This window comes from Miniopterus natalensis, chromosome 7 (assembly GCF_054644295.1).
Source record: "Miniopterus natalensis isolate mMinNat1 chromosome 7, mMinNat1.hap1, whole genome shotgun sequence".
Lineage (NCBI taxonomy): Eukaryota > Metazoa > Chordata > Mammalia > Chiroptera > Miniopteridae > Miniopterus > Miniopterus natalensis.
The window spans coordinates 63,210,716-63,234,334 of record NC_142087.1 but is presented as its reverse complement, the minus strand read 5'-3'; the positions used below and the strand labels follow the sequence as shown (position 1 = coordinate 63,234,334).

At 49.1% G+C, this 23,619-nt stretch overlaps 1 protein-coding gene across 2 annotated transcripts in view; it reads right to left on the bottom strand.

Annotated features, from left to right (window-relative positions):
• Positions 1-352: 352 nt before the first annotated feature.
• The window catches only part of MAPK4 (mitogen-activated protein kinase 4), a 127,125-nt gene continuing 103,858 nt past the window's right edge, over positions 353-23,619 (bottom strand). For both annotated transcript variants that reach the window (XM_087819098.1, XM_087819097.1), the window contains 4 exons: positions 12,619-12,763; positions 10,975-11,136; positions 5,770-5,971; positions 353-2,908 (listed from right to left, as the gene is read on the bottom strand). In XM_087819098.1, coding sequence (XP_087675224.1) covers positions 2,212-2,908; positions 5,770-5,971; positions 10,975-11,136; positions 12,619-12,763 — 1,206 coding nt within the window. In that variant the 3' untranslated portion in view covers positions 353-2,211. The remainder of the gene's footprint in view (positions 2,909-5,769; positions 5,972-10,974; positions 11,137-12,618; positions 12,764-23,619) is intronic.

Here is a 23,619-nt window from a genome sequence, read left to right as displayed (position 1 = left end):
GCTGAGGCAGGTATCTTTGGGTGGTTGGCTCCCCCAAACCTTATGATGTTATCATGTTTTGTCACTGGAGCAAAGATGAGTCTTGGCCAGAAAGTTTGGAATCGGCTCCTAGATATGGTTTGAAATCTACAGTATAAACTCCAGACCAGACCCAGATGATCCTGGAATCACTTTTCTGACTACCAATCTGTGTAGATTCTCATCTCCCCTCCCCTCCAACTGCAATCCTTCAAAACAATGGCCTTCATGGGAGCAGGGAGAAGTCAGCCGGGCTCCAAAGAGTTATCCACCACTATAGACAACATCAGATAACATATAAATGATTGAGATAATACGCAAATGAACAAATGAATCCATGTTCCAATAAAACTTTATTTGGCCCGTCCTGATCAAGTTTAATAACGCTTAATAGATTTTTTTAAAACATGAGTAGTAATAACAATTCCTCTGTAATAACAATTATATATATGAACTTCTGGTCAAGGTCAGCAGCTTGTTCCTTTACCAAAAATGTAAAGCCACCCTCTGAGGACAAATGGCACATGAGGAGCAGTGTACATTTCCTTTTCTTTAAAATAAAATAAAATAAAATAAACCCCAAATACTTCATATTTACATATTTTCCATTTAAAAATCGGTCAGCGTGATTAATTCTGTTTTTAAATATAAGTTTCTACTATGTTGCAGGTTTCAATGTACAAATCCTAGTTAGCTGATTAGATTTAAGGTGCTGTTGAGGTGAGGGTGAACACAGCCAAAACCAAGACTGGGGAATCCTCTGCTTAGAGTGGCTAGACTTCCTGTGGGTGTCTCTGGGCAGGCTGGGGTTGGGGATGGGGATGGGGCTGGGGTGGAGCTGAACACCAGTGATGGAAATGGCACAGCATTCCAGGGGCCTTGACTATGCTTCTGCAGAGGAGCTGCCGTGCCCACACACCATCACCCAGGCTCTACGTGCGAGTGCACCTCTGGGTTTGCATGCTCCAAACTCATCCTGGCCTAAACTAGGAGGGGCATGATTGCCTCCTTTGTCATGAGGTCTCTGTGCTGCTGCTTGACCCTAGGTGCCCTCACTGTTGGGACCCCACCTTTCACACCTTCCCACTTTTCTGGATTCCATGTCCCCAGGCCACTTGCTCTCCAATGCACTTCTTTAGGGCCTGCTCTTTGCCAGGGCTAAATCAATGATGAAAATCAGGGCAGTGTTAATGAAACCTGATAGGACCCATCTGAAATTTTCTCTCCAACATATCTGCTCTATGGCGAGCACCTCATTCAGTGTGGGAGTGTGGGGTCTCTGGAGGGATTTGTGGAATTGCTATCTTCAAACTCACCCATATATGACATCCCTTGGAAACTAGGGCTGTGTCTGTGTCTGCGCATGTGTCAGGAAAGTGCAAAAGGAGTTCTGGAGGAGGTGTGTGCACAGGCCTGGGAGAATGAGTTGTTTTACCCACAGACCCAAAACTGATCTGATCTAAACCAACATTTCAGATCATGCAGGAGTGAGGCAAATACAGAGGTGTGCAAATGAGAAAACCGATGTACTGGAGGCACCAGAAAAAAATGCTTGACTAGGAAAAGAAACTGGCTCAGTTTCCAATTTCAGAATGCACAAAACATCGCTCGGAATAAAAGAACATGGAATAGGTCAGGTGGTAATGAACAGGGAAGATACATCTTGGACTAACTTTTCTGACTGAAAAGCCAGTGCGACCCCAGCAGAGGAAGACATTATGAAGTGGACAGACACTGGTCTGGGGGCCTGGAGACTGGGGTTCAAGGCTTTGCCCTGACACTGGCAGACTTTGCTTCTCTGGTTCTCACTCTTTCCTCATCTGTCATTTGAGGCTATTTGGGCCACTTGGTTTCAACACCATGCCTGCAAGATTGTTCTACTTCTACCCGTCCAGGGAGGGCCTGCCGACTGCTGTCTAAGACACGTTTCCTCCCTGCAGGCCACCACTTATAAAACGCTGGGGGAGTGATCAACCCCCAAACTAGGCTCCTGTTCAAACCCGCTCCCAGAGGTTAAAGGCTAGTTATTAAGGCAGTTTAAGAAATGAACATTCCTCTTGATCCTCGGATCCTTCCTGTGTTCTGCTAACCCCCAGGACGATGGAGTTGCCAGGGAGGCTGCCTCCTCCGGCCAGGCCCGGCTTTCCTGGGTGGCCCCCGGCGGGGAGGGGTGCCGGAGCTCCCCCTCCGCCCTCACCACCTTTCTTTGGAGAAGGCCTCGGTCTGCACGAGATCTCCAGGGTGCTCGGAGATGCAAGTGCCGTTGAGGTCGCCCAGTTTATTGTCTGGCAGGTCTTCGGGCTTGGTGCAGAGTTTCAGGGCTCGGGAGATGAACACGTCCAGGTCGAATTGGGGGCTGGCGCCGCCGTCGAGGGCGGCCGGGCGGCCGGGCGGGGAGGCGGCCGGGCGGCGCCCAGGGCCCTCGGCGGGCGGGCTGGCGCGCTCGGGGCCGCCCTGCGTGCTCTTGACCCACTGCGCGATTTCCAGGAAGAGGCTGGCGGGCTCGTCCTCGCGCGCCCCGGCGTCCGCGGCCCCGGCGGCGGTCGGGGGCGCGCCGGCCGCCTGCTTCCAGTGCGACAGGTCCAGGATGAGCTTGGGCTCGGAGTAGTGGTGCGGCTTGTTGTCCCGCCACAGCAGCTTGTCCAGGTAGGACGGCGACCCCACCTTGTAGTCGCAGGAGCGCCCGTAGTCGGCCTCGAAGGCGCGCTCCATGGACGAGTGCGACTGCTCCAGGAAGCGCTCGGAGCTGCTGCGCGAGTCCTTGCGCGGGTCCACCTGCACGTCCTCCGCCTGCGCGCCCGAGCCCGCGCGCGGGTCGCGCTGCACCTCGCTCGCCTCCTGGCACCGGTCGGGCCGCCACTCTAGGTCTGACGACAGGCTCACGGGGTACCTGCGAGGGTACAGGGGGAACGGTGATTGGATCCCCAGCCCAGGCCCTCCAGCTTCTGGCCCCACCTCGCTCCAAAGAGGGAGGGTGATGGGGCAAGGTGATGGTGAGCCTCCGGGGCTCAGGGTGAGGGACCGTTTTTACTTAACTCTTGTATTCTTTTGTATTCATTCGATGCCCTACAGATATTTCTTGAGCACCCGCTCTGTACCAGGCACCGTTCTAGACATTATCAGACAGGGCAGTGAACAAAACAACAAAATCCCTGTCCTCATGAACTTACTTTCCAGTGGGTGCACCTATGCAGTGCTCCTTAAACTTTGATGTGCACACAAATCACCCTGTTCAAATGCAGATCTCCAGGCAGTAGATCTGAGCTGAGGCGTTGGGTGCTGCAGTTCTAATAGGTTCCCACCTGCTGCTGCTGGTCCAGGGACCACACTTTGAATAGCAGGGCCCTAATGAGTACTGCTCAGCCCTGGCTCACATTAGAATCACCTGAGGGAATTAACAATAAAATCCTATACCTGCCCTACGCCCCCAATTCCAATTCAGTAGATCTAGGGTGGAGTCCCGCATCAGCATGGTTTTAAAACCTCCCCAGGTGATTCTAAGGTACAGCCAGGGCTGAGAACTCCTGCTCTAGTAGGTCTGGTTGGATGCCCTGCAGCACCATGCATAGATGCAGAGTAGGTGGGGCCTACAGAAAGATTATGGACACCGAAGGCAAGGCCAGAGATCCTTGGAATTCTGCCCTCTGTCAGCTGCCTGCAGCCGTAGAAAGCAGAGTCAGTTAGCCAAGAGCAAGCGAAGGGCAGGTGGGCAGGAGGGCCAGCCATCAGCTCAGGCTGGGCCAGGTGCTCTAAGCAGAACCTTTGGGGGAGGGGCAGGTAAGGCAGGGAGCACGGAGGAAGCAGCAGGCAGCAGCCAGCTGATGACAAAACGGGGGGCTAGTGCTCACACAGGAGAAACCAACACCCCAAGGACTGGCAGGTTTGGCTGCGTGAAAGGGCAGATGTGCAGAGAGAGTTCGCACGACATGGTTTGCGAGGCACGGGAAGGCCCCAACACTGCCCGCCCTCCCATTGACGCCATTAGGACAGGCGTCACTCCCAGAGGTGAACACTACCTCCTCCCATGTGGGTCTTCAAAACTGCAAATATTTCTAGGAGGAAGAATTTGTGAAGAGCCTAACGCTTGACTGCTACATGCCAAGGGCCAAACGTAAGTTGCAGACTTCATGGCAGCCCTGTGGACTCAGTGTTATCACTGGCCTCAGGTGAGGACACTGCTGTTTAGAGGTTAAGCAGTTTACCCAAAGCAGCAGGGCCTCTAGGAAGGGGTTTGTCCTTCACCTCCCTCTCGAATGTATGATGAGAAAGGTTGGGAGCTGAGCTGCACTAGGTTTAGAAGTAGTCAGGGTTGATGGGCAGTGGCCAAAGAAACCCTGCTACAGCTTTTCCTGGCACCAGCCCCATGCCATAGCCGTGATTAGCATGGGATGAGCCTCGCTGAGCTTCCCAAATGCTGTGGAGTGGAGGAGGGGCTGCAGGGACCACAGTCAAGGGCAGGCCAAGCACAGGGGGTGGCAGAAGAGTCTTCATTAATCTCTTTTTGCTGGCAACTCTTGATAACAACGGTCAACGCAGACAAACCAATAAACCTGTCCCAAATAGCAGCGTGGCACTGACCTTCCCTTGGTGCCTCCTTAATCTGAAATCCATTATCTGTCAAATGACTGAAAAGGAGAAATTGCTTATCTGTCACTTATGTAACTAGCTGTCACATCCTCACAACAGTGGGGCTCCCACTTAGACCCCTCGGAGTCCTAGCTGCTAAGCCCTCTACTTTATTACTAAACTGAGCAGCTATCAGCTGTCACTCCCCAAAACAGCAGATGGTGATGCCCAAACGTTTAGTTGCATAATTTAAGACCACCAGAATAGGAAGGGACCTAAGAGACCATTATATGCCTTACCTATGGGGAGATTGTTTAAAGTATCTTTTTTTAAAAGTATCTTCTTTAGCCCAGCCAGTGTGGCTCAGATGGTTGAGCACTGACCCATGCACCAAGAGGTCACCGGTTTGATTCCCGGTCAGGGCACCTGCCTGGGTTGTGGGCTCGATCCCTGGTAGGAGGCAGCCAATCGATGTTTCTCGTTGATGTTTATCTCTCTCTCTCTTCTTCTCTCTCTCTAAAAGTCAATAAAAACATATTTTAAAAGAAAGTACCTTCTTTAAAAAGTATATTCTACCCAACTGTGTTGAGAAGGATTCTGATGTTCGGCCCAGTTTAGCAGGAGAGTCCTATGATCGCTTAGCAGTGTCTGACATGGATGCAGATTGGGGAGGACCCCAGATGGGCCAAATATTGGCTATGTGACACAATGCCAGTCTCTAGGCTGTCTGAACTGTGGCTTCCTCATGTGTCAATGGGCAATACCAGCAGTGGCATTCTGTGGAGGTGTGAATGATATGGACACATGAACATGTTGTATAGTGGTAAATTTTTCAGTTTTCTTGCCTTGTATTGCTGCAGTTTACTTCTCCAGGGCAAATTCCCAGCCTACTAGAAGTCAGTTCCTACAGTGGGTATTCATTCAATGCTGTGGAACATTGCTGGTGGTGGCTGTGTTGCACAAAGGAAGGCCCCTGAGCCATACATGTGAGACAGGCTGGTCCTATACTGGGAGTGTCAGGGGACAGGAGAGAGGAAGGCAGGAAGGTAAGTTGGGGAAAGCACCCCTGGGCTATACAACGAGGGAGACAGAGGGAAAGGTCACAAAGAATCAGAGGCAAAATAGAAATGGGAGGACAGGAATGTGGGCTCTCGGCTCCAGGGCTGGAAACTTCTGGAATCACACCTGTCCCAGTTGGAGAGCTGGCTCTGGTTGGCGGCCATCAGCAGGATGTCGTCAATCTCGTCCTCAATGCGGAAGGGGTGCTGTGAGGTGGGCTCATCCTCGGGGCATGAGTACGGGCTCATGTAGGGGTGCTGTAGCCCCATCTCAGCTGTTAGGCGATCCATGGGGTTAAAGGTCAGGATCTTCTCCAGAAAGTCAATGGCTGTGGGAGCAGAGCAGGACATGAAAATCATTTGTTGCCGCTGCCACCCTGAGAAGGAGACCCCTCAGCATGGTGACATTCCTGGGTGTTTTTGCTTTTCTGTTTGGAGAAAGGTTTTTAGCCATTTTCTTTCTCATGATCCTCACCAGTGACAAATTTGGAGCAGGTGCTGCTTTTTTGACCTCACAAATCTAATAGAGGCCCAGAGGTGGAAAGGGACATGCTCAAGGTCATGGTTGGTTACAGGAGGTCTAGGGCTAGAACTCTGCCTCAGGCTGGATCTCTCCAGAGACAAGGATTGGGGTGTAGGTAGTTATATGGCGGTGATCCCTGAAAATGCACTGGGAGGGGTATAGGAAAGAAGCCAGTAGAGGATGTGCCTATGAACAGGTTCCTCCTGTGGGCACCTGGGGCTCAGTTCCACTGGTGTTCTCCAGGAGGCAGTGTGGAACACATCTGAGAGGCGACTTCACTTACCGGGATTGCTGGGCTATCTCTACACCTGTTCCCATTTGTCTTGGGTTGAGCACTGCTGGGGTGGGTGGAGGAGCCTGCTTCCCTCAGGTGCCAGCAGTAAAAAGCCTCAGTAAGAAAGATCAGTGGAGGCGAGGCGGGTGGGACAGGGCCTGATAGCCTAGAGCTCTTCCTACTATATGTTGCCTTTGGAAGTTTGACAAATAAAGGCAGGTAGGCTAGATCTTCAAACTATTTCACCACCAGGCTAAAGCCCTCCTGCTGTGCCAGGCAGAAACCTTTTAGTGGCTAGACCAAGGGGAGGTCCTGGCATCTGGAACATGGGGATAGGGAGGGACACTCAGAAGCCTTGAGCAGTCAGTAGTTATTTGCCAGCCAACATGAAAGTATATTAAGGTTTCAGTAAGGTGTTCTGGGTGTGCACTGGCTGAACATTGGCTCTGGGCACAGATACTGACGCTCTTTGTCCTAAGTAGGACAGGGTTAACCATCTGCCCTGTGGGCTCAGTGCTGTGTTATCTCAGGGCAAGGTCTAATCTGGAGGATGGCATTACTTCTCAGTGCTGGGGGGCTCCACTTAAATCATGACCTGGCTAATTATGTTACAGCCCAAGTGCAGAGGGAGGAATGTAGCTGAGCTTAAGACCTAAGCTGCTGTCCCCTCGGAGGGCCTCCCATGTGGGCCTTAGCCTCACCATTACCCTGCCCCTCACCCCAGCTCTGGATCTCTTTGCAGGAAAATTCATCAATGATTCAGGGAATTGATGGATTCTGAAGGTCACTGGCTTCCCGGGAGGACATGGTGCTGCTCCGTAACCTTAGACTGAGAGATCAGTGAAACAGCAGTAACTGATCATCCCCTAATACACTGGGGTTCAGGGGCTGCTTCTGGGCCAGGGCTGCAGACCTGAAAGAGGATCAGCCTCACAGGTTCCCAGGACTGGAAAGGATCGGGCACTGCAGAGCTCAGCCCAGCTCTGCCACTGCCCAGCTCCAGGCTGGGCAAGTCTTTCCCTCTTTGGGCCTCGGGTCCCTCCCTTCGCCCCACCGTATGACACTGGATCTTTTGGCAAAGAGATAGAGAGTTAAAGCTTTGAACAGCAGGCATCATCACCATTATGGTCATTATTAAAAAAGACCCAGAGAACCCTGAAGTTGGACCGTGCAGACCCCAAGGCTCCTCCGCTAACTAGTAAGGATGAGCGTCTCCTCTTTCCTCTTCCTAACAGCTGTCCTCTAGCAGATGCCCAGACACTTCTGGGAAGCCCTAATATTAGAAAATCCTTTCTTTGTCAAACCTGTATCTGTCCCCTTCAACCTACACCCCTGAGCTTGGCTCTGCCCTCTGTGGTCCCCCCAGATCGGCACATTCTCTCTTCCCCATGCCTGCCACTCTCATGCTTAAGGCAGCAGTCATGTCCCATGTAAGCCCCCTTTCCACCTGGCACACACTGGCCTGTCTCCCACCGCCCTGGCAGTTAAATGTGGCTGTGTGATGGAGGCCATGGAATGGGGGTGGAAGTGATGTGTGGACCCCATTTCCAGGCCTGATCCATAAAAACCTCCTGCAAGAGTCTCAGCTTTCTCTTCCCTCGGCTTCAGCTGGAAGTTGGTGCCCAGGGGGACTTTGAAAGCTATGTGTTGAAGTTGGCAGCCACTCTCATGGCCTGGGTCCCGGGCAAACCGTCCAGGCTCCCCTACTCTGTCTGGACTTGAGGTCAGTGGTGACTACACTGCTGCAGGGTAAGCCATGGGATTTCAGGTTTATCTGCTCCAGCACTGGCTTTACCTTAACTCATGAACCACCATACCCTCCCTCTTCCAACTCCTTTTTGTTCTGGGCTCAGAGTCCCCAGGTGTTTTTAAGGTGTTTCTAATATAATGAGGCTTCTGTCACCCTCCTGTAGCCCAGTGGATTCTCGACTAGAATCCTCAGAACCCCAGAGGTTCTGGAAGGATTCTCAGGGGCATCTCTGGAGGGTGAGAGGCAGATGGGCAGGCAGGGCCCTGAGGCCCTGATTCGCCCAGAGCACTCCTTTCACCTGTTTCATAAATTATTAGGTTTCCTAATTCAGTTTGTCACTGGTGGTTTATTTATTTCTTGTAGTAAAGGAGCTCAGAACTGTGTGGTCTCAGGGCCTGCCTCCTTTGTCCTGCATCTGTGGCATGGTGGCTCTGTCAGCTGCTGAGGGACGTGGTCGCCAAGACTGTATCCTTTGAGACCCCCTACCTCTTCCCAGGTCTGCAGGGCCTCGAAAGCATAGCAGAGGGAGCGAACGGGGGGTCACCCACTGGCTCTCCTAGGAAGGTGGGCTTGAATGCCCTTTCTTCTACCAATACTCCATCTCAGTGGTACCTCATTACCCTGAGGCTGAATGAGGGTACATTTAAAGGCCAGAGGCAGATGGGAGAATTTTGGGAGGAAGCTGGCATGATGGGACGGGGCAGTAAGCCTGGCTTTAGTGAATATTTGTTCAGCTACAGGATTGAGTCCAAACTCATCAGCTGGGCATTCGAAGCCCTGCAGCTTCTCGGTCCTTCTTACCTCTTCAGCTTCATGTCGTACGATCAGGTTTGTGACTCATCCTGCTGATCTGAGCCATCACCACTCCTCTGGGCCAGCCTGTCCCTCTCAGCACTTGGTGGCTCTTCCCCCTCCCCAAGTGCCAGGAGCTCTCACTGGCCCCTTAGAACATGTTCCTTAATCTTCGGTCTCATCTCTGATGGGTATTCCCTGTCTTCCCAGCTAGACTAGCTCTTCTGTCTCTTTGAATTTCCATTCCTAGCACAGTTCTCTAGCCAGGGTGATATAATGAATGTGGGTTGATGCTGCTGATGACAGTGAGGAACTTTATCTTCTATCAGGCACCAGTTGTGGTTCTGCTGAGGCCAGGCCCACCCCTCTCAGAGCCAAGTCACCACTTGGGACTGCTGTGTGGTTGCTTGGGGGAGGGAACATGGGTGACACATTCTTGATCCAGAATTCTTGAGAGGTGAATGCACCTCTTGTCACATGGTGGGGTTTCTACAGAGGCCTAGGAATCAAAATAAATATGGATGGCTGAGTCTTAATTTATGGTGAATCAAATAACCCTTCCTCCCCTTTAATGATGGGGAAACTGAGGCAGTTACCTGATTGAATGGCGATCATGGCCAAAGACATTGTTAGTCCAAGCTCTTGGTTTCTTGATGGGGAGGACTGTGACAGAGACTCCTAGTGTGTACCCCATGCCTATTCCCCTCTTTCATAATAATAGACACAAAGTGTCATGGAGTGAAATCTCCATTTCACAGCCTTCACTGCAGCGAAGTGGGGCCATGTGACTAAGTTCTGGCCAACAGGAGGTAAGGTGTACAAATTCTGGCTCATGACCTGAAGGGCAAGGGACCCACCCTCCTTCCTCACCTTCCTCCAGGAAGTAGGGGCAACACCCTATGGTGGCAGAACAAGACAGAAGGACCTTGGGTCCCTGGATGACAGTGGAGCAGGTTCACTATTGGCCTTGGACTGCCTGCTTTTGGATTATTATATGAGAGAAATAAACTTCTTTTTTTTTTGGTTAACCCTCCCCAAGGATATTTTTTCCATTGATTTTTAGAGAGAGTGGAAGGGAGGGGGGGAAGGGAGGAGAGAGAGAAAGGAGAGAGAGAGAAAAGGGAGAGAGAAACACTAATGTGAGAGAGACACATTGATTGGTTGCCTCTTGCACATGCCCCAACCAGGGGCCAGGGATGAACCTGCAACCCAGGTATGTGCTCTTGACCGGGCATTGAACCCATGACCCTTTAGTCCATGGACGGATACTCTAACCACTGAACCACACCATCCTGGGTGAGAAATAAATTTTTAATTTCTTTTTTCTTAAATAAGAATTAAATCTTATTTGAGCCATTGAGAATTTGGGTCTCTCTCACAATTGGCTGTAGAGGCTTCCTAAGGAGGTCTCTGACAGGTATGAGGCCCAATGATAATGTAACATCTAAGATGACAGAGCAACTCTCCTATGCTCAGGGCTTTACAAATTCTGTTTTATTTACTTGTCACAACGACCCTATCTGATATGTATTATTATACCCATTTTATAGTCAAGGAAACTGAGATGTAGAGAAGTTAAGAAACTTGGCCAAGGCCAAACAGCTAGTCACTGGTGGAACTAGGAATTGAGCCTGGCTTTGGCTCCCAAGCTGATAAAGCTCATGTTCTCTGCACCATACCATACCTTCCAAGAAGGAAAAAGCAAAGGGGATGAAGGAAGAGAAGGAGGGAGGCAAGTTTGGAAGACAAGAAAGAAAAGGAAGGAAATCAGGGGTGGAATATGGAGGACCACTAATGACTGCCTAGAGGGTCACCTGCTGGCCAAATTCCAGGGGCCAGTCATCCTCAGTGTGGAAGTAGCCAGGGAAAATGTCAGCTACTGGGGTGCCTCACTTTATGGCTAGGGACTTTGGAAGGAGACCACCTGCCCCGCCCCCAAGGCGATGCCAGAGTGCAACCTCCAGATGCTGGCCTGGCTTTTGGGCTCAGGTACCTTCACTGTTCACTTCAGGGAGCAGCTTGCGCAGGGGCCTCTTCACCTCCCAGGTGCTGTTGACGAAGGAAGGCATCACCCTGAGCAGCTCATCCTTGTCTTCCTCCCGGATCACAGGGATGGTCTCTAGTATGAGCTGCATCTGCTCCAGCTCATGAGCCCCTGGGGAGGCAAATGTCAGATGGTCAAGTGTGCTGCCCAAGTGACTGGGTGTGGGAAGCCCCACAGTGGCTCCAGGGGGTCTGGGAGGGCAGCACAGGACAGTGGGGCCAGCACTGGGCTGGGAGCCAGGGGCCCTGGGCTCTGGTCTTCATTCTGCCTCTAACTTGCTACGTGACTATGAACAGATTGCTTTCTGTCTCTGGGGCTTGGCTTTGTCAAATGTCTCTGCCTCTGGAATGGAGCAGTCTATATAGACTGAGTCAGCCAGCACTACAGAGACAGGAACAGCCTGGCCCGAGGCTTTCCAAGTGCTCCTTCCCATATGCCTCTCTGCATGTTCTTTACCAGGCTGGGGAAGGAAGTGATTTCAAGGCTAGGAATGAGCCTTACCCTTTGGTTTCCAACTAGGAGGATTCCAATTAGGAGGGGAAAAAGTCAGGAATAACAAATTGGGTTTGGGATGTATCCTGAGCACTCTGCCTCTGTGCTCCTTTGGGGAAAGGGAGGAAGACAGGCTATGCCATGTCTGTGCATCAGGATGGAGTCAAGCATCATTCATTTGGTGAGTAATCATTTATTGAGAACATTTACCCTGCCAGGCATCATGCTTGATGCTGGGAATAATTAATTACCTTTCTCATCTGTAAGAAGCATCAGTCTTTATGTGTCTCAGAAACTCAACCCATCTATACCCAGGCAACTCTGACCCCTGTATCAGAGCTCTGGCACTGCTGAGATGGGTCAACTCTGTCTCCTTGCTATCCTGCTCTGACCTACAGGCCACTCTTACTTTCATTACTTCCATTTTCCCTCTTTGCATGAGTAGCCTTTCCACTTCCTCTACCACGGTGAATCCTCAACCAAGCCTTTCTTTCCTAAAGGAGTCCCCCTGACTCATCCAGCTGCCCAGAGGGCCCTCCCCTTACCACCGATTCCCATGGGATTCCAGTTTGCCAGAAGCTGGTGACCCAGGATGGGCTCTTCTGTGTCCCCCCATGATGCCCTGTGTGGCACTAAGCATATGTGAATGCTGTGAATGCCAACCCAGAAAGTGCCTACAGCATCAGGGTCTGCTCTCAAGGAGTCCCTTTGGACTCTCTCTGCAGTGGGCTCATGGAGGGTCAGTTCAGAGACTCTAGAAACCCTTCGTGGGTTCCCTCTCCAAATGAACACTCCAGACTGACTGCTCAGAATGGCAGAGAGAGGAGGAAGGGGCTGAAAATGTAGGGTGGCTATTTTCAGTGGTCAGTCTCAAGGTGTTTGAATACAAGTGGTTACTTGATTTTAAAAATTCTGTTCTCAGAGATTATTTTTAGTCTCTCTAGAATCTTGCCTGAAATGATAGTAAGGTGCCTGCAAGGTGTGCCATAAAAGCCACAGAGGTTATTTCAAGAGAAAGTCTAGCATGTTTTGTGCACTCAGTTCTCCCTTGTTCTAGAATGACCCCAAAGGAGAAGGAAGGTGGTGTGGTTAGCAGCTTACCTGCAAAGAGCATTCTCCCCGTGAGCATCTCAGCCAGGATGCAGCCGGCGGCCCACATGTCGATGGCTTTGGTGTAATTGTTCGGGGAGAGGAGCAGGCGTGGTGAGCGGTACCACTTTGTTACCAGGCCTTCTGACAGATAACCCTGGAAGACAAAATCCCCAGTTCCATCCATCAGTCGTGCAGATTCTTCCCTCCCACGCCTCTTCTTGTTTCTCTTCACCTGGAGACAGGACCCCCTTCAGGATCCTTTCACCCTTGATCTTTTCCTGTTGATCTAGACGGAGCATTAGGCAACAGAGGTCTGATTATAGGGCTCAGGGTTGTTTGTGGGGCTCAAAGGCTTTGGTAGGGGAATCTCAGGAGGCCCTGGGGTTCTCCTGTGTAGAAAGGGGTTCAGGATACCAATATTTTAGAAGGAATGATATTCTGCACCAGCCTGATATAACTATGCAGAACAAATCTGCCCTCATCTAGTACGAAGATGGGTAAGTAAAAGCCATACTCAAGTTCATTACCGCTATCAACAGAATAATGATGAGACACGGGAATTTCATTTATCCAGTGCCCGAATCTCAGAAATAGCCAGTTGCTTTGGCGCTAATGGTTAGAATTAATGCAGCTACAATGCCAGAGCCAAGTCCCTGCTGAGAATGGATAAAGCTAGCTTCATAATGGATGCAGGCAAAGGGCATCTGACAGCAGACCTAAATGGCAAAGTGGACACAGCTTTTGCCCAGATGATTCTGGGAGTTCTACATAGTGTCTTTTTTGGGGATGGATATTCTAGCTGATTTCAGCCATTGTTCAGTGATCCGTGGTCCACAATGGAATCCCTCCCTACAAGATACAGTGATGACATAGGTGTTTTAGGCACAGATAAGAAAATATAGCCAGGCAATATGGAAATTGTCCTCTACATAATTCAGAAAGCTGGCCCGACAGTGAAACCTGGGAAATGTCCATTCAGATTAACTGAACAATCTCTCTAAAGTGAGAAAATAGAGCCATTTGGGATTCAAGGTGAGACAATTCAGATCGAGGGGCTCCAATGTGAGATTCTGGGGATGGTCTTGTTATTTGCTGCAATCCCCTGTTTGGCACTGAATTTGCCTTTTTACTGATGTAAAAAATATCACAGACCCAGGTTAAAATGTATGAAAATTTCAGAAGTCCAAGTACCCAGGAGCTTTTGATCAATTAATCTGAAATCTTTTAATTTGTTGAGCCAAGATTTATTGTTTAAAACCTTCTGAGAGCCCTGAATTAGGACAGCAGTTTTCTCTCCTCTGTAGCACAGAGTTCTTCAGCGTAGGGCCTCAAACTGGTGGAAGCAAGGAAAAAAAGAAGAAACCCCCCTGAGCAGGAAATGGCTACAGCAAAGCTATTCTCTGGCCTCAGAGCGCCTACCAAAATGAATGCTTTACAATTTTTAAATGTACCTCTCTTTCTGTCTCCTTTGGGCATCCACATGTGTGCATCCCATGGAGGGAGGTTCTCACACCACTACCCATCTGGCTGACTCACACTCAGGCCGGCTTCCTCGCAGAAGCTTCCCGATTCCCTGGGATGAGGTTGGATGCCTCTCCCCAGAGCTCCAAGGTCCCTGTTTTGCCACTGTTTCTTTACTTCTCTGAAGCCCCCCACTCGACAGACCACTAGACTCCTTGCTCCTCATGGGCAGCAGCTGTATATGGTTCCACAGCCATTTCTGCATTGCCTGCCCCAAGTCTGCCTCTTAGGAAATGTTTAACAAACACTGTTGAAGGAGTGAATGAGTAAATGAATGAATCAATAAGGAATGTCTCCTATGGGCTGAACCCCCTTCAAAACGAGGCACCTTGTTGTACCTTTTGCAGGGACCACTGACCCTCTTCTTTGACATACATACCTGACTTTCCTGAATACCAGTTCCCACTTCCGAAGGTGGGTGAGAGGTTTACAACAGGTCACAGCCATTTATGCCTTGCCTTGTTCCAAAAAGGACTGGCAAGTGTAAGTCATTTTTTAAAAGTCAGGTGTGTGGAGGTAAAATTTACATACAGTAAAATTTGCCCTTTTTACTGTACAGTTCTATGAGCTTTGACAAAAACATAGAATCACATCACCACCATCACAATCAAGATAATATAATCCACCATTTCAGACAATTCCTTGTGTCCCCTTCTTGTCACCTCAGTTTTGCCTTGTTCAGAATGTCATGTAAATGGAATCACAACATGCAGCCTTTTGAATCTAAATCGTTTCACTTAGCATAATGCATTTAGACTCGTCCATGTTGTATATAGTTTGTTTAATTCTAAAAATTACAGAGATAAGCTGAACCGAACAGTGTGTAGAAGGTCACTTCTGGGTGGGTGGGTTATAAAGGATGGTCTGATTTTATTTCCAGTCCGAGGCTGAGACTGTCAGAGGAAGATTAAGGCAGAGGTCAGCCAGAGGGGAAATGACTTAAGGAAACTTTTCCTTGATATGTAAATAAAAAGTCTGTTAGGGAATGGAATTCCCTGTAATTAACACCTGCCCATTTGCATAGTTTGGTGCTGGAGAAGGGACCAGGAAAGGGGGTGGGGGGTGGGGGGAGCTTCCTTCTGAAACACCTGCTCTGAAAGTGAAAGAAAGATGTTCATTTGGGTAGGACTGCCCTTGGACCAGAATGATGGACCGGGACTTGATAGGAGTTGAGAAAGTTAAACCCCAGCTCTTCCTTACCTTTGAATGAAAACCAAGAACCTGCTGGATTTTCGTTAACTACTAGCTACTTCCCTATGGTTACTCAAGCCTTTTAGAAACATAAAGAGGATTTACTGATGTGTTTCAGAAGCCATGGGACCGAGGAATATTTGGGAAGGTACAGAACCCTGGGGAAGGGGGACGGGAACAAAGGAATGGCTCCCTTTCTGAGTGGGTGGGTGAGTGGGTGGGAGGGCCAGACTCTGGAGGCTGGGATGAGCCCTGGGAGTCTGCGCAGGAGAGGCACAGGGGTCCACAACACAATACTGGTGATCTAAATTCAGGACAGGAGTTTCAGTTGAGTAGATAGGGTGAAAGTCAGAATTTTCTAGAATAAAAAAATTCCCAGGAGGGGAGGCTCAATTTTATCAGAAGGGTTCATAAATCAGTAAGTATATTGGCTCATAGAAAGCCCTAAGTGGCTTTCCTGCCGAGCCTGCAGAGAGGATAGTTTGAGCTCCATTTGGTTGTGGAGGGCTCTGTCCTCAGTGGTCAGACCTAGTCTCCAGGGTCCTCTCCCAGGGGCAGGCTGAGGAAAGACTGCGTGGGACAGCAGGCACACACACATGACTCACTGTTCTGTGAGCTAGAAGACATCACCACTCTGAGGAGACATGAAGCCAGCACTGCAATTCTCCACGGCCTCCTCTCAGCAGTCAAGAGGCAAGACTGGAATTGCCCTGTTCCTTTCCTCCTGCCACCTCCAGCTGGTGCTCCTGGTGAAAAGCTGGCTCTTCAGGTGCCCCTGGGAGGCAGTCAGACACGGTTTCCTGTCTAGACCCTGTCATGAGGGCCTTCGAGGTTTCTTCAGCTATTGCTCCAATCAGCCCATTTTGCTGTCCTCTTAGAGTCCTGTACAGCCAATGAGAGGCTTTGAGAAATAACAATCTAGCAGCAGCTGCCCTGAGATGAGGGTAATTAGGGGCCCACAGACCCAGAGCGAAGGTGTCATTAAAGCTCTGAGCATTCCTTTTGCAGAAGCAGCACGGGAGTGTGGACTCAGTCCCGGAGGCCTGCCAGTAAATTCGGGATAGCCCCGCTCAAACTCACCCTGGAAGGGTGGGCACCATCCGCTGCCCCATGAGCCAGCCCTGGGTGGCCCGGTTCTGTGTGGCTTGCCCTCTCTATGCCTCCACGCCTGGAGCCTGACCTCGTGGGTCTGGGAGTTGCAAGGCTGGGGGAGAAGGCATCCAATAAGCCTCCGACTTCACCAGTTAGTGCTAATGTACCTCCTGGCCTCTCCAGGGACAGGGAGAATTTAAATAGGGGTAACGTTCTCCCAAGAATAAAAGCCCAGCAAACTGTAGTGCTCCCCCCCCCCCCCCCCGCTTTCTGCATGCCGTGGTGGGGTGACAGGGTGGGAAGGGCTGCTCCTCCTGAGTACTGAATGGGTGCTTCCAGGCCAGGACAGTGGGGGCCTCTGAGAGCCTCACTTTCCCAGTGTGTCTCATTCTCCAGTATGTGTCCTGGGAGCCATGTGTCCCTCCCTGTGACTCAGAAATGATGATTAAGATCCTCCCTGACTTCAAAGAGCATCTAACATAGTTGGAGAGATGAAAAGTTTGATATGAAGAGATCGGAAGGACCAGGAAACGATCTCCATCAACATTTATGTAGGACTTGCTCCACACTGGGCACTGTGTTTGCGTTTGACATGAATTCAGCCAGCCATCCTTCTAGCAGCCTCTCAGTGCAGGCTCTTCACCGGGTAGGAATGGAACTTGCCCAAGGTCATGTGATTGGGCAGCGGGGCAGGTCTGGCTCCAGAGCCCATACTCCAACCTGTATGCTGCTAGACCTCACCACCATGGACACTAGAGAGGGTCAGTGGTAAGCAGCAAGAGACAGAGGTGTGCTCAGAGTGCACAGGGGCGATATTTTGTTCTGAGGAGGGCCAGTGAAGGCTTCATGAACGAGAGGTTTGAGTTGGTCTTGATGGATGGGGACATCTCTGACAGCTGTGTTGGGGAACATTGGAGGTAGGGGTGCGGAGCCAGTGTGAATACAGGTGATGGGGTGGGAAGACCTAGAATGTGCTCAGGGGACAGAGAGACATCGGGACAAATGGGACAGGGGACAGGGGCTTAGAGTCAGTGGTCCCCAAGGACCCCCTGCATCAGAATCGGGGGAATTGCTGGTGAGATGTGCAGATTGCCCAAAGCTACTGATTTCCATCTTAAATGAGCCCCCCTCCCAGTTTGAGAACCCCAAGAAGAAAAAACAGAGTGTGAAGGGTTGCAGAGAGGGGAAGGAGGGATAGGGACAGGATGGGAGTTTCAGTACAGGCTATGGTAGGGCCCCTGCCCAGTCTTACCAGTGGGAGGGGAGTTAGTGCAGCCAGGCTGTTGTAGGCTCTGTACTCGCCGTCTGGAGAGGCTCCAAGCCGGGCTGCTAGCAAAGATGCTGCTCTCTGGATAGCAGGGAATTAAGAGGCTCAGGAATGCCCCTGGGAACCACGCTTCCTTGGAAGGGGATAGGAATGCATATATGCACCCCTGTGTGATCTAGCAGGAACTAGGTCAAGTGAAAGAAATCAGGCTACGGAGAAGTAATAGTTGTGGCCTTAGGGGTGAGTGGGGACTGTTGCATGGGTGCTGAGATTCTTGTGTCACACAAAGAATGGTGAAGACTGGGCACTTTCACCCTGGAGAACATGGCAGGGCCGGGAGAGCTGCCTTTAGACATTTGCAAGGCTGTCTTGCAGACAAGGAGTTAAGCTTGTTCTTGAAGGCTCCAGGGACAAACGAGAGGTATGAGATGGATATCTATGCAGTATAATACTAATAGCTAACATTTATTGAGCTTTTCAAACTGCTGTAACTGCTTTATATGGATTAACTCATCTCATCCTTGCAATAACCCCATGAAGTAGAGACTTCTCATTATAATCATTTTACAGTGAGAAAACAGAGGCACAGAGAGGGTAAGCAACCTATCCACAGTCACACAGGTTGTAAATGGCACAGCCAGGATTCAACCCCAGGCTATGCAGATGTAGCACCTTTATCTGAATATGGGGCTCTATACCCTTTCCCAAAAGAGAGCCCTCTAAAACCATCAGAGCTGTAAAGGAGGGGACTGGGTTCTTAGATAGGCAGAGGCGTCCAACCATGGAGTGTACAGCTTTGTAGGGAGGTGTGCCAACACCCACCCTCCTGGTGGATGCGAGCACAGCTTCCCAACTTTGGTGTGCACTTGAATACTAAGGGGCTTGGGTTAAATGCAGATTCCATTTCATCCTGTGAACAAGGTGATGCACTTGTACCAGCAGGGCACTAGATGATTTTCAATGCCCTGCCCCATGGATTCGTGACTGCCTTGTTCACGGGCCAGGCAGATCTCTCCAACCCAGCAGCAGCCTGCCCTATAATAGGGGTTGATTCTTTGTGTTACACACACTCATCAAAACACTATTTAGAAAAACACCACCATCCCAGAGGCCCAGTTTAAGCAGAAATATCCGGCCTCCCTCTCCACGGTCTTCTCCCTCTGAAGGTATAATTCCCGTATACCCATATCCATATTAGGCACAAGTGAAAAGTCTTTAAAAAAGAACACCGCAGCCAAATAGCCTTCTTGCTGACTCCAAACTCACTCTATTAAACTCATTTCCATGAAAATATGCAGCAGGGGCTCTCAGGCAGTGGGCAGGAACACTGTCTTAAAAGCCCAGCACAGTCATTTGTAAGTCATCTGGTACATTCTGTTTATGCAGCTAAAATACACATGGGTGAAGGAACAGCACAGTTAAATCAGCTGCACTGAGTTTTCATTAACTTCTACGGTGCCCTAAATGCCGTTCTGCTGCGCCCCCACCCTCACTCCAGGCTCTGGGGATTCTGCCCACTGAAACAGCTCTTCCCAGGTTTCCATGGAAATCAACCAAAAGCCCACTTAAGTTCCTGCAGCCCCCATGTATTCATTTTACTTTAAAAAAATTATGATAGGCTTGTTTTGTAAAAAGTAATTTATTTTTAAATGTGGTAAAATACACGGAACATAATATTCGACATCTTACCCATTTTTAAGTGTGCAGTTCAGTGGCGTTAAGTACATTCACAGTGTGCAACCATCACCACCATTCATCTCCAGACTCCTTTCATCTTGAAAAATTGAGTCTGTACCCATGAAACAACTCCCCATAATTCTTTCCCTCCTTTCCCTTAGGCCTCTGGCAAGCTCCTTCTCCTCTCTATCTCTATGAATTTGATTACTCCAGGTGCCTCATGTAAGTGGAATCACACAGTATTTGTCCTTTGGTGACAGGCATATATCACTCAGTATAAGGTACTTCTAAACAGCAGGAAATTCTGCTACTCAGGACACCTGCTGTACCAGTCACATTAGAATCTCTGGGGGCACATCAGGCATCAATAATTTTTAAAACTCCCCAGGTGATCCCAATGTGTAGCCGTACTTAAGAACCAGTGTCCTAGAGATCTTTACTCCACCTGCTTTGGAAAGGGAAGCAGTATTTTCACAGTTCCCCAATTAGTGCAGGCTTCTATTTCTAGCTCCATTCAAGATAAGATAAATCCTTTTATCTTTTTAAAAAGCACTTGCTTGAAATGCAGTTATCCTCTAATTCAACTAGAGCTCATGGTCACAGATACGAGCTTTGGACATTTTCCTCATGGGGTCCAAATCACGAACTCTGAATTCCATTCCAGTTCAAAGACATGACAAAATATTGTGTGTTCGGAGCTGTGCCAGGATCGCCTGCTTTAATCCCACTGTCCTAACCGGGACCAGCTGCTGGGTTGATTAGAGAGGTGGGTGGAGGAAGGCTTGGTTCAGCTGCTCCAGCCTCAGTTTCCCCATCTGCTTGGGCTGCTGGTCTCCCAGCTTTTCTCTGTGGGGCACTAGGGTCCTAGGAAACTCCATCACAATCAACAGCCACCTTTAAGAGATGGGCCCTGCTGGGCTAAGGTGATTAATTTTTAATGGACCAGTTGGCCTGGGGCTCCTTTTAGGAAGATGCATTAACTGCCCTAGGCAGACATCTGTCCCACTAACTTTCAAGGGGGAATCTGGTGGCACCCTGGAGCATCGGCTCTCAAACCTGCTATACCTTAGAAGCGCCTGGGGAGCTTAAGGAAATTCTGATGCGCAGGACACCTGCTGTATCAGTCACATAGGAATCTCTGGGGCACATCAGACATCAGTAATTTTTAAAACTCCCCAGGTGATCCCAATGTGTAGCCGTATTTAAGAACCAGTGTCCTAGAGATCTTTACTCCACCTGCTTTGGAAAGGGAAGCAGTATTTTCACGGTTCCCCAATTAGTGCAGGCTTCTATTTCTAGCTCCATTCAGGATGAGGTAAATCCTTAAGTAGCCAGAGGTCTGCCCCAGATGGCTCACCCACAGGAAGTAAAAATTTACTGGAATATAACCAGTAATTACAATAGCTGCCATTTGCTGAGCTCTTATGATACCCTAGGCGCTGTGCCAAGTGCTGCTTTATTATCAGTGCATTTAATGATCAAAATGACCCTATGAAAAAAGTACAGAGGTGAATAGCTTGACCAAGGCCAAATCAGGTAATAACTGGCAGGGCTGAGATTCGATCCTGGCAGTGAACAAAACAAAGTCCCTGAAGCCATGGAGCATACCATTTTAGTAGGAAAGACAGCTGACTATTTAAATGTATAATATGTCTGGTGGAGATAGTGCTAGGAATAAAAATGAAGTGGGTAAGAAAATAGAGTGATGGACTGGGTAGGTGGACAGGAAGGCCTCTATGATAAGGGATGTGTAAGCAAGGGAACCAAAGAGTGACACATAGTGGGGAGAACATCAGAGAAGCTGATCTCTGAGCCTCAAGTCTTCTTCTTCTGTCCACCATCCCTGTCCCCATATGAGGGCAGTGCTCTCATCTTCCTTCCCGCCCCTGGCAAACCTTCCTCTCAGATCCTTCATCAACATCCAGGTATAAGTAACTGAGAACAGCTGGGAGATCTAATTTTTGTTGAGCATCATACACAAGAGATTTTGCCAGCATTAGCTCAGGTGACCTCATGAAAACCCTGTAAGACAGATATTTATTTTTTCATTTTAAATCTGGGGAGATTATTGCAGGTCCCGCCCCTCTGCCTGGCTTAACTGGTGAGCGACTGTGTGCTCCTGGATCCCTTCATCTCCGAATTCACAGCTCTGTAGTAGAGGAGGCCTCTAAGGCAGGGACCAGCTGTTTTATCTCTGTCTGTGGTATGCAGGGTAGGTGCTCCCTTTAAATGTGGTGCACAAATAGAATAAAAACCTTAAGCTAAAGGAATGATTGATATGCCCATGGTGGAATTTCAGGAATTGACCGCCAGTCAAGAGATTATTTTGAAGTTTGTTGGCCATGTTATAATCACAGGACAAAGGTAGTCGCCAAGTTCAAGAACAGCCCTCGGAAATCTAGGGGCTCCCTCGGTGGGTGTGCCTGTGGATTTCTACTCAACATTATCTTGATGCAATGGTGCGGTAGCTGGGCCCCTTGGGCTGCTAATCATGCCAGGGGGGCAGTCTGGAGGTCAACCTCAGCACTTTATTGCATCCATTCCACCTCCACTCTCAAAAAGAAAGAGAATATTAACCCCAAAGCACCTCTGAGTAATGTATGTAATAATAATGTATATTTGCCAGGTGCCGACCTCGTGCTAGGCACCACCCTGAGCTCACTCAGCTTTCTTTCATTTGATTCTCAAGACACTCTCACAAGGTGGGCACTCTTACTGTCCCTGCTGTAGGGGCCACATCTTCTCTCAGTGGAAACAGTTCTCTTCCTACAAAAACTGCAGGTCCCGGAGCTTGACCCACTTTTGAAGTTGCTCACTAGCTGAAAGGATGCCCAGGTCCTCTAATCCAGGGAATCTGGATCCCATTTCAGAGGCTTTGTAGACAGGTGTTCATTAAGTGTTTCCAGTGGGTCTGACCCTGTGCACGGTGCTCTGAGTCGAGGGACTGTCCTCGGGGAGCTTCCCATCTAGTCTGGGCAGTGAGTTTGCTGGTTCAACCACCAAGTTAATCATTAAATCAGGGAACAGTCAACACTGAGGGAGGGAGGGAGGATAAGCAGTCACCATGTAAAGATGAAGCAGAGAGAGGGCTAGAGTAGATCCAGGTTTGGGAAGGAGGGGAGCTCTTAAAAAATACAAAATTATTAACACAAAATTAGGTATAAAAGTGATATTTATTTTTGAATCAGAAAATTGCAGCATATTTTAAAAAGCTGGCAAACACCACAAACATCCCAAAATTTGTAAAAATAACATTTTTTGCTGATTAGCTTCTTGGCAAACTGCAGGTAGCAAACCCCTGAACATCTTGCATAATCTCTGATAATCTCTTCCGTGACAATTTTGTAGTATAATTTTCAGAGGCAGAATTTAAAGCTAATTAAGTCTTTGAAAGATAATTGAAAAGATAACTCAGTCTTTCCTGTAATATGGTTGATACTTTACTACACTATTAGAAATTCTCTCACCTTCCAAACTAGTTATTGGTAACGTCATATAAATTTGTAAGACTATTGTCAAATTTGGGGAAAACCTTAGTAAGTATTCTTTTGCATATAAGCTGTAACATTTGGGGGCATTTCCTGTTTCCTTATGTGGTGGCTAAACTTATTCTCTGAATTGATGATACTCACTAAACAGGCTGTCCTAGTTGTAGTACTATGGTTTTAGGGTGGGCCACAGAAGGCGTTCTAGAAGCTATTTCTACACCAAGACAGCTGGCAATAACTTAACTGTATATAGAAGTAATTGCAAACCATGGAAACATATCCCATTAAACCCAAACTAAATGTATACTTAGCTCAACCTCTGCTTAGTCAGAGCCTCCCAATGCCCAGCCACACCACCACCATACAGCATGAGGGGAAATGTGGTGGAGGGCAAGTCAGGATGGAAATAGACCTCTTCCTAACAAATTGCTGCCAAAATATCTTACTTTGCAAATATTACAACTCATGACCATGTGAACACATTGTTAGGGTCCCTTGAAGGGCCTTGGGAGAGGTTGGGCAAGGGAGAGGCCCTGAGTTGGGCTTCATGAACTCCATGGTAAATTCAGTTCTGTCAAAGAAGAGGCGACTGGCCAAGGAAGACAGGGAGGCATCTTGTCAGGATTTCAAGGTGGGAAAGCAGGTTCATATTCTAGGAATCTTCTTGAAGTAAAGCATGGCAGGAATGTCTTCTCACAGACTGAGAAAAATTGTCTGGAGAGCTGGTGAAGGGGCCCTAGGAGGAGTGAGCCTGTAGGGGATGGTCACAGGGGA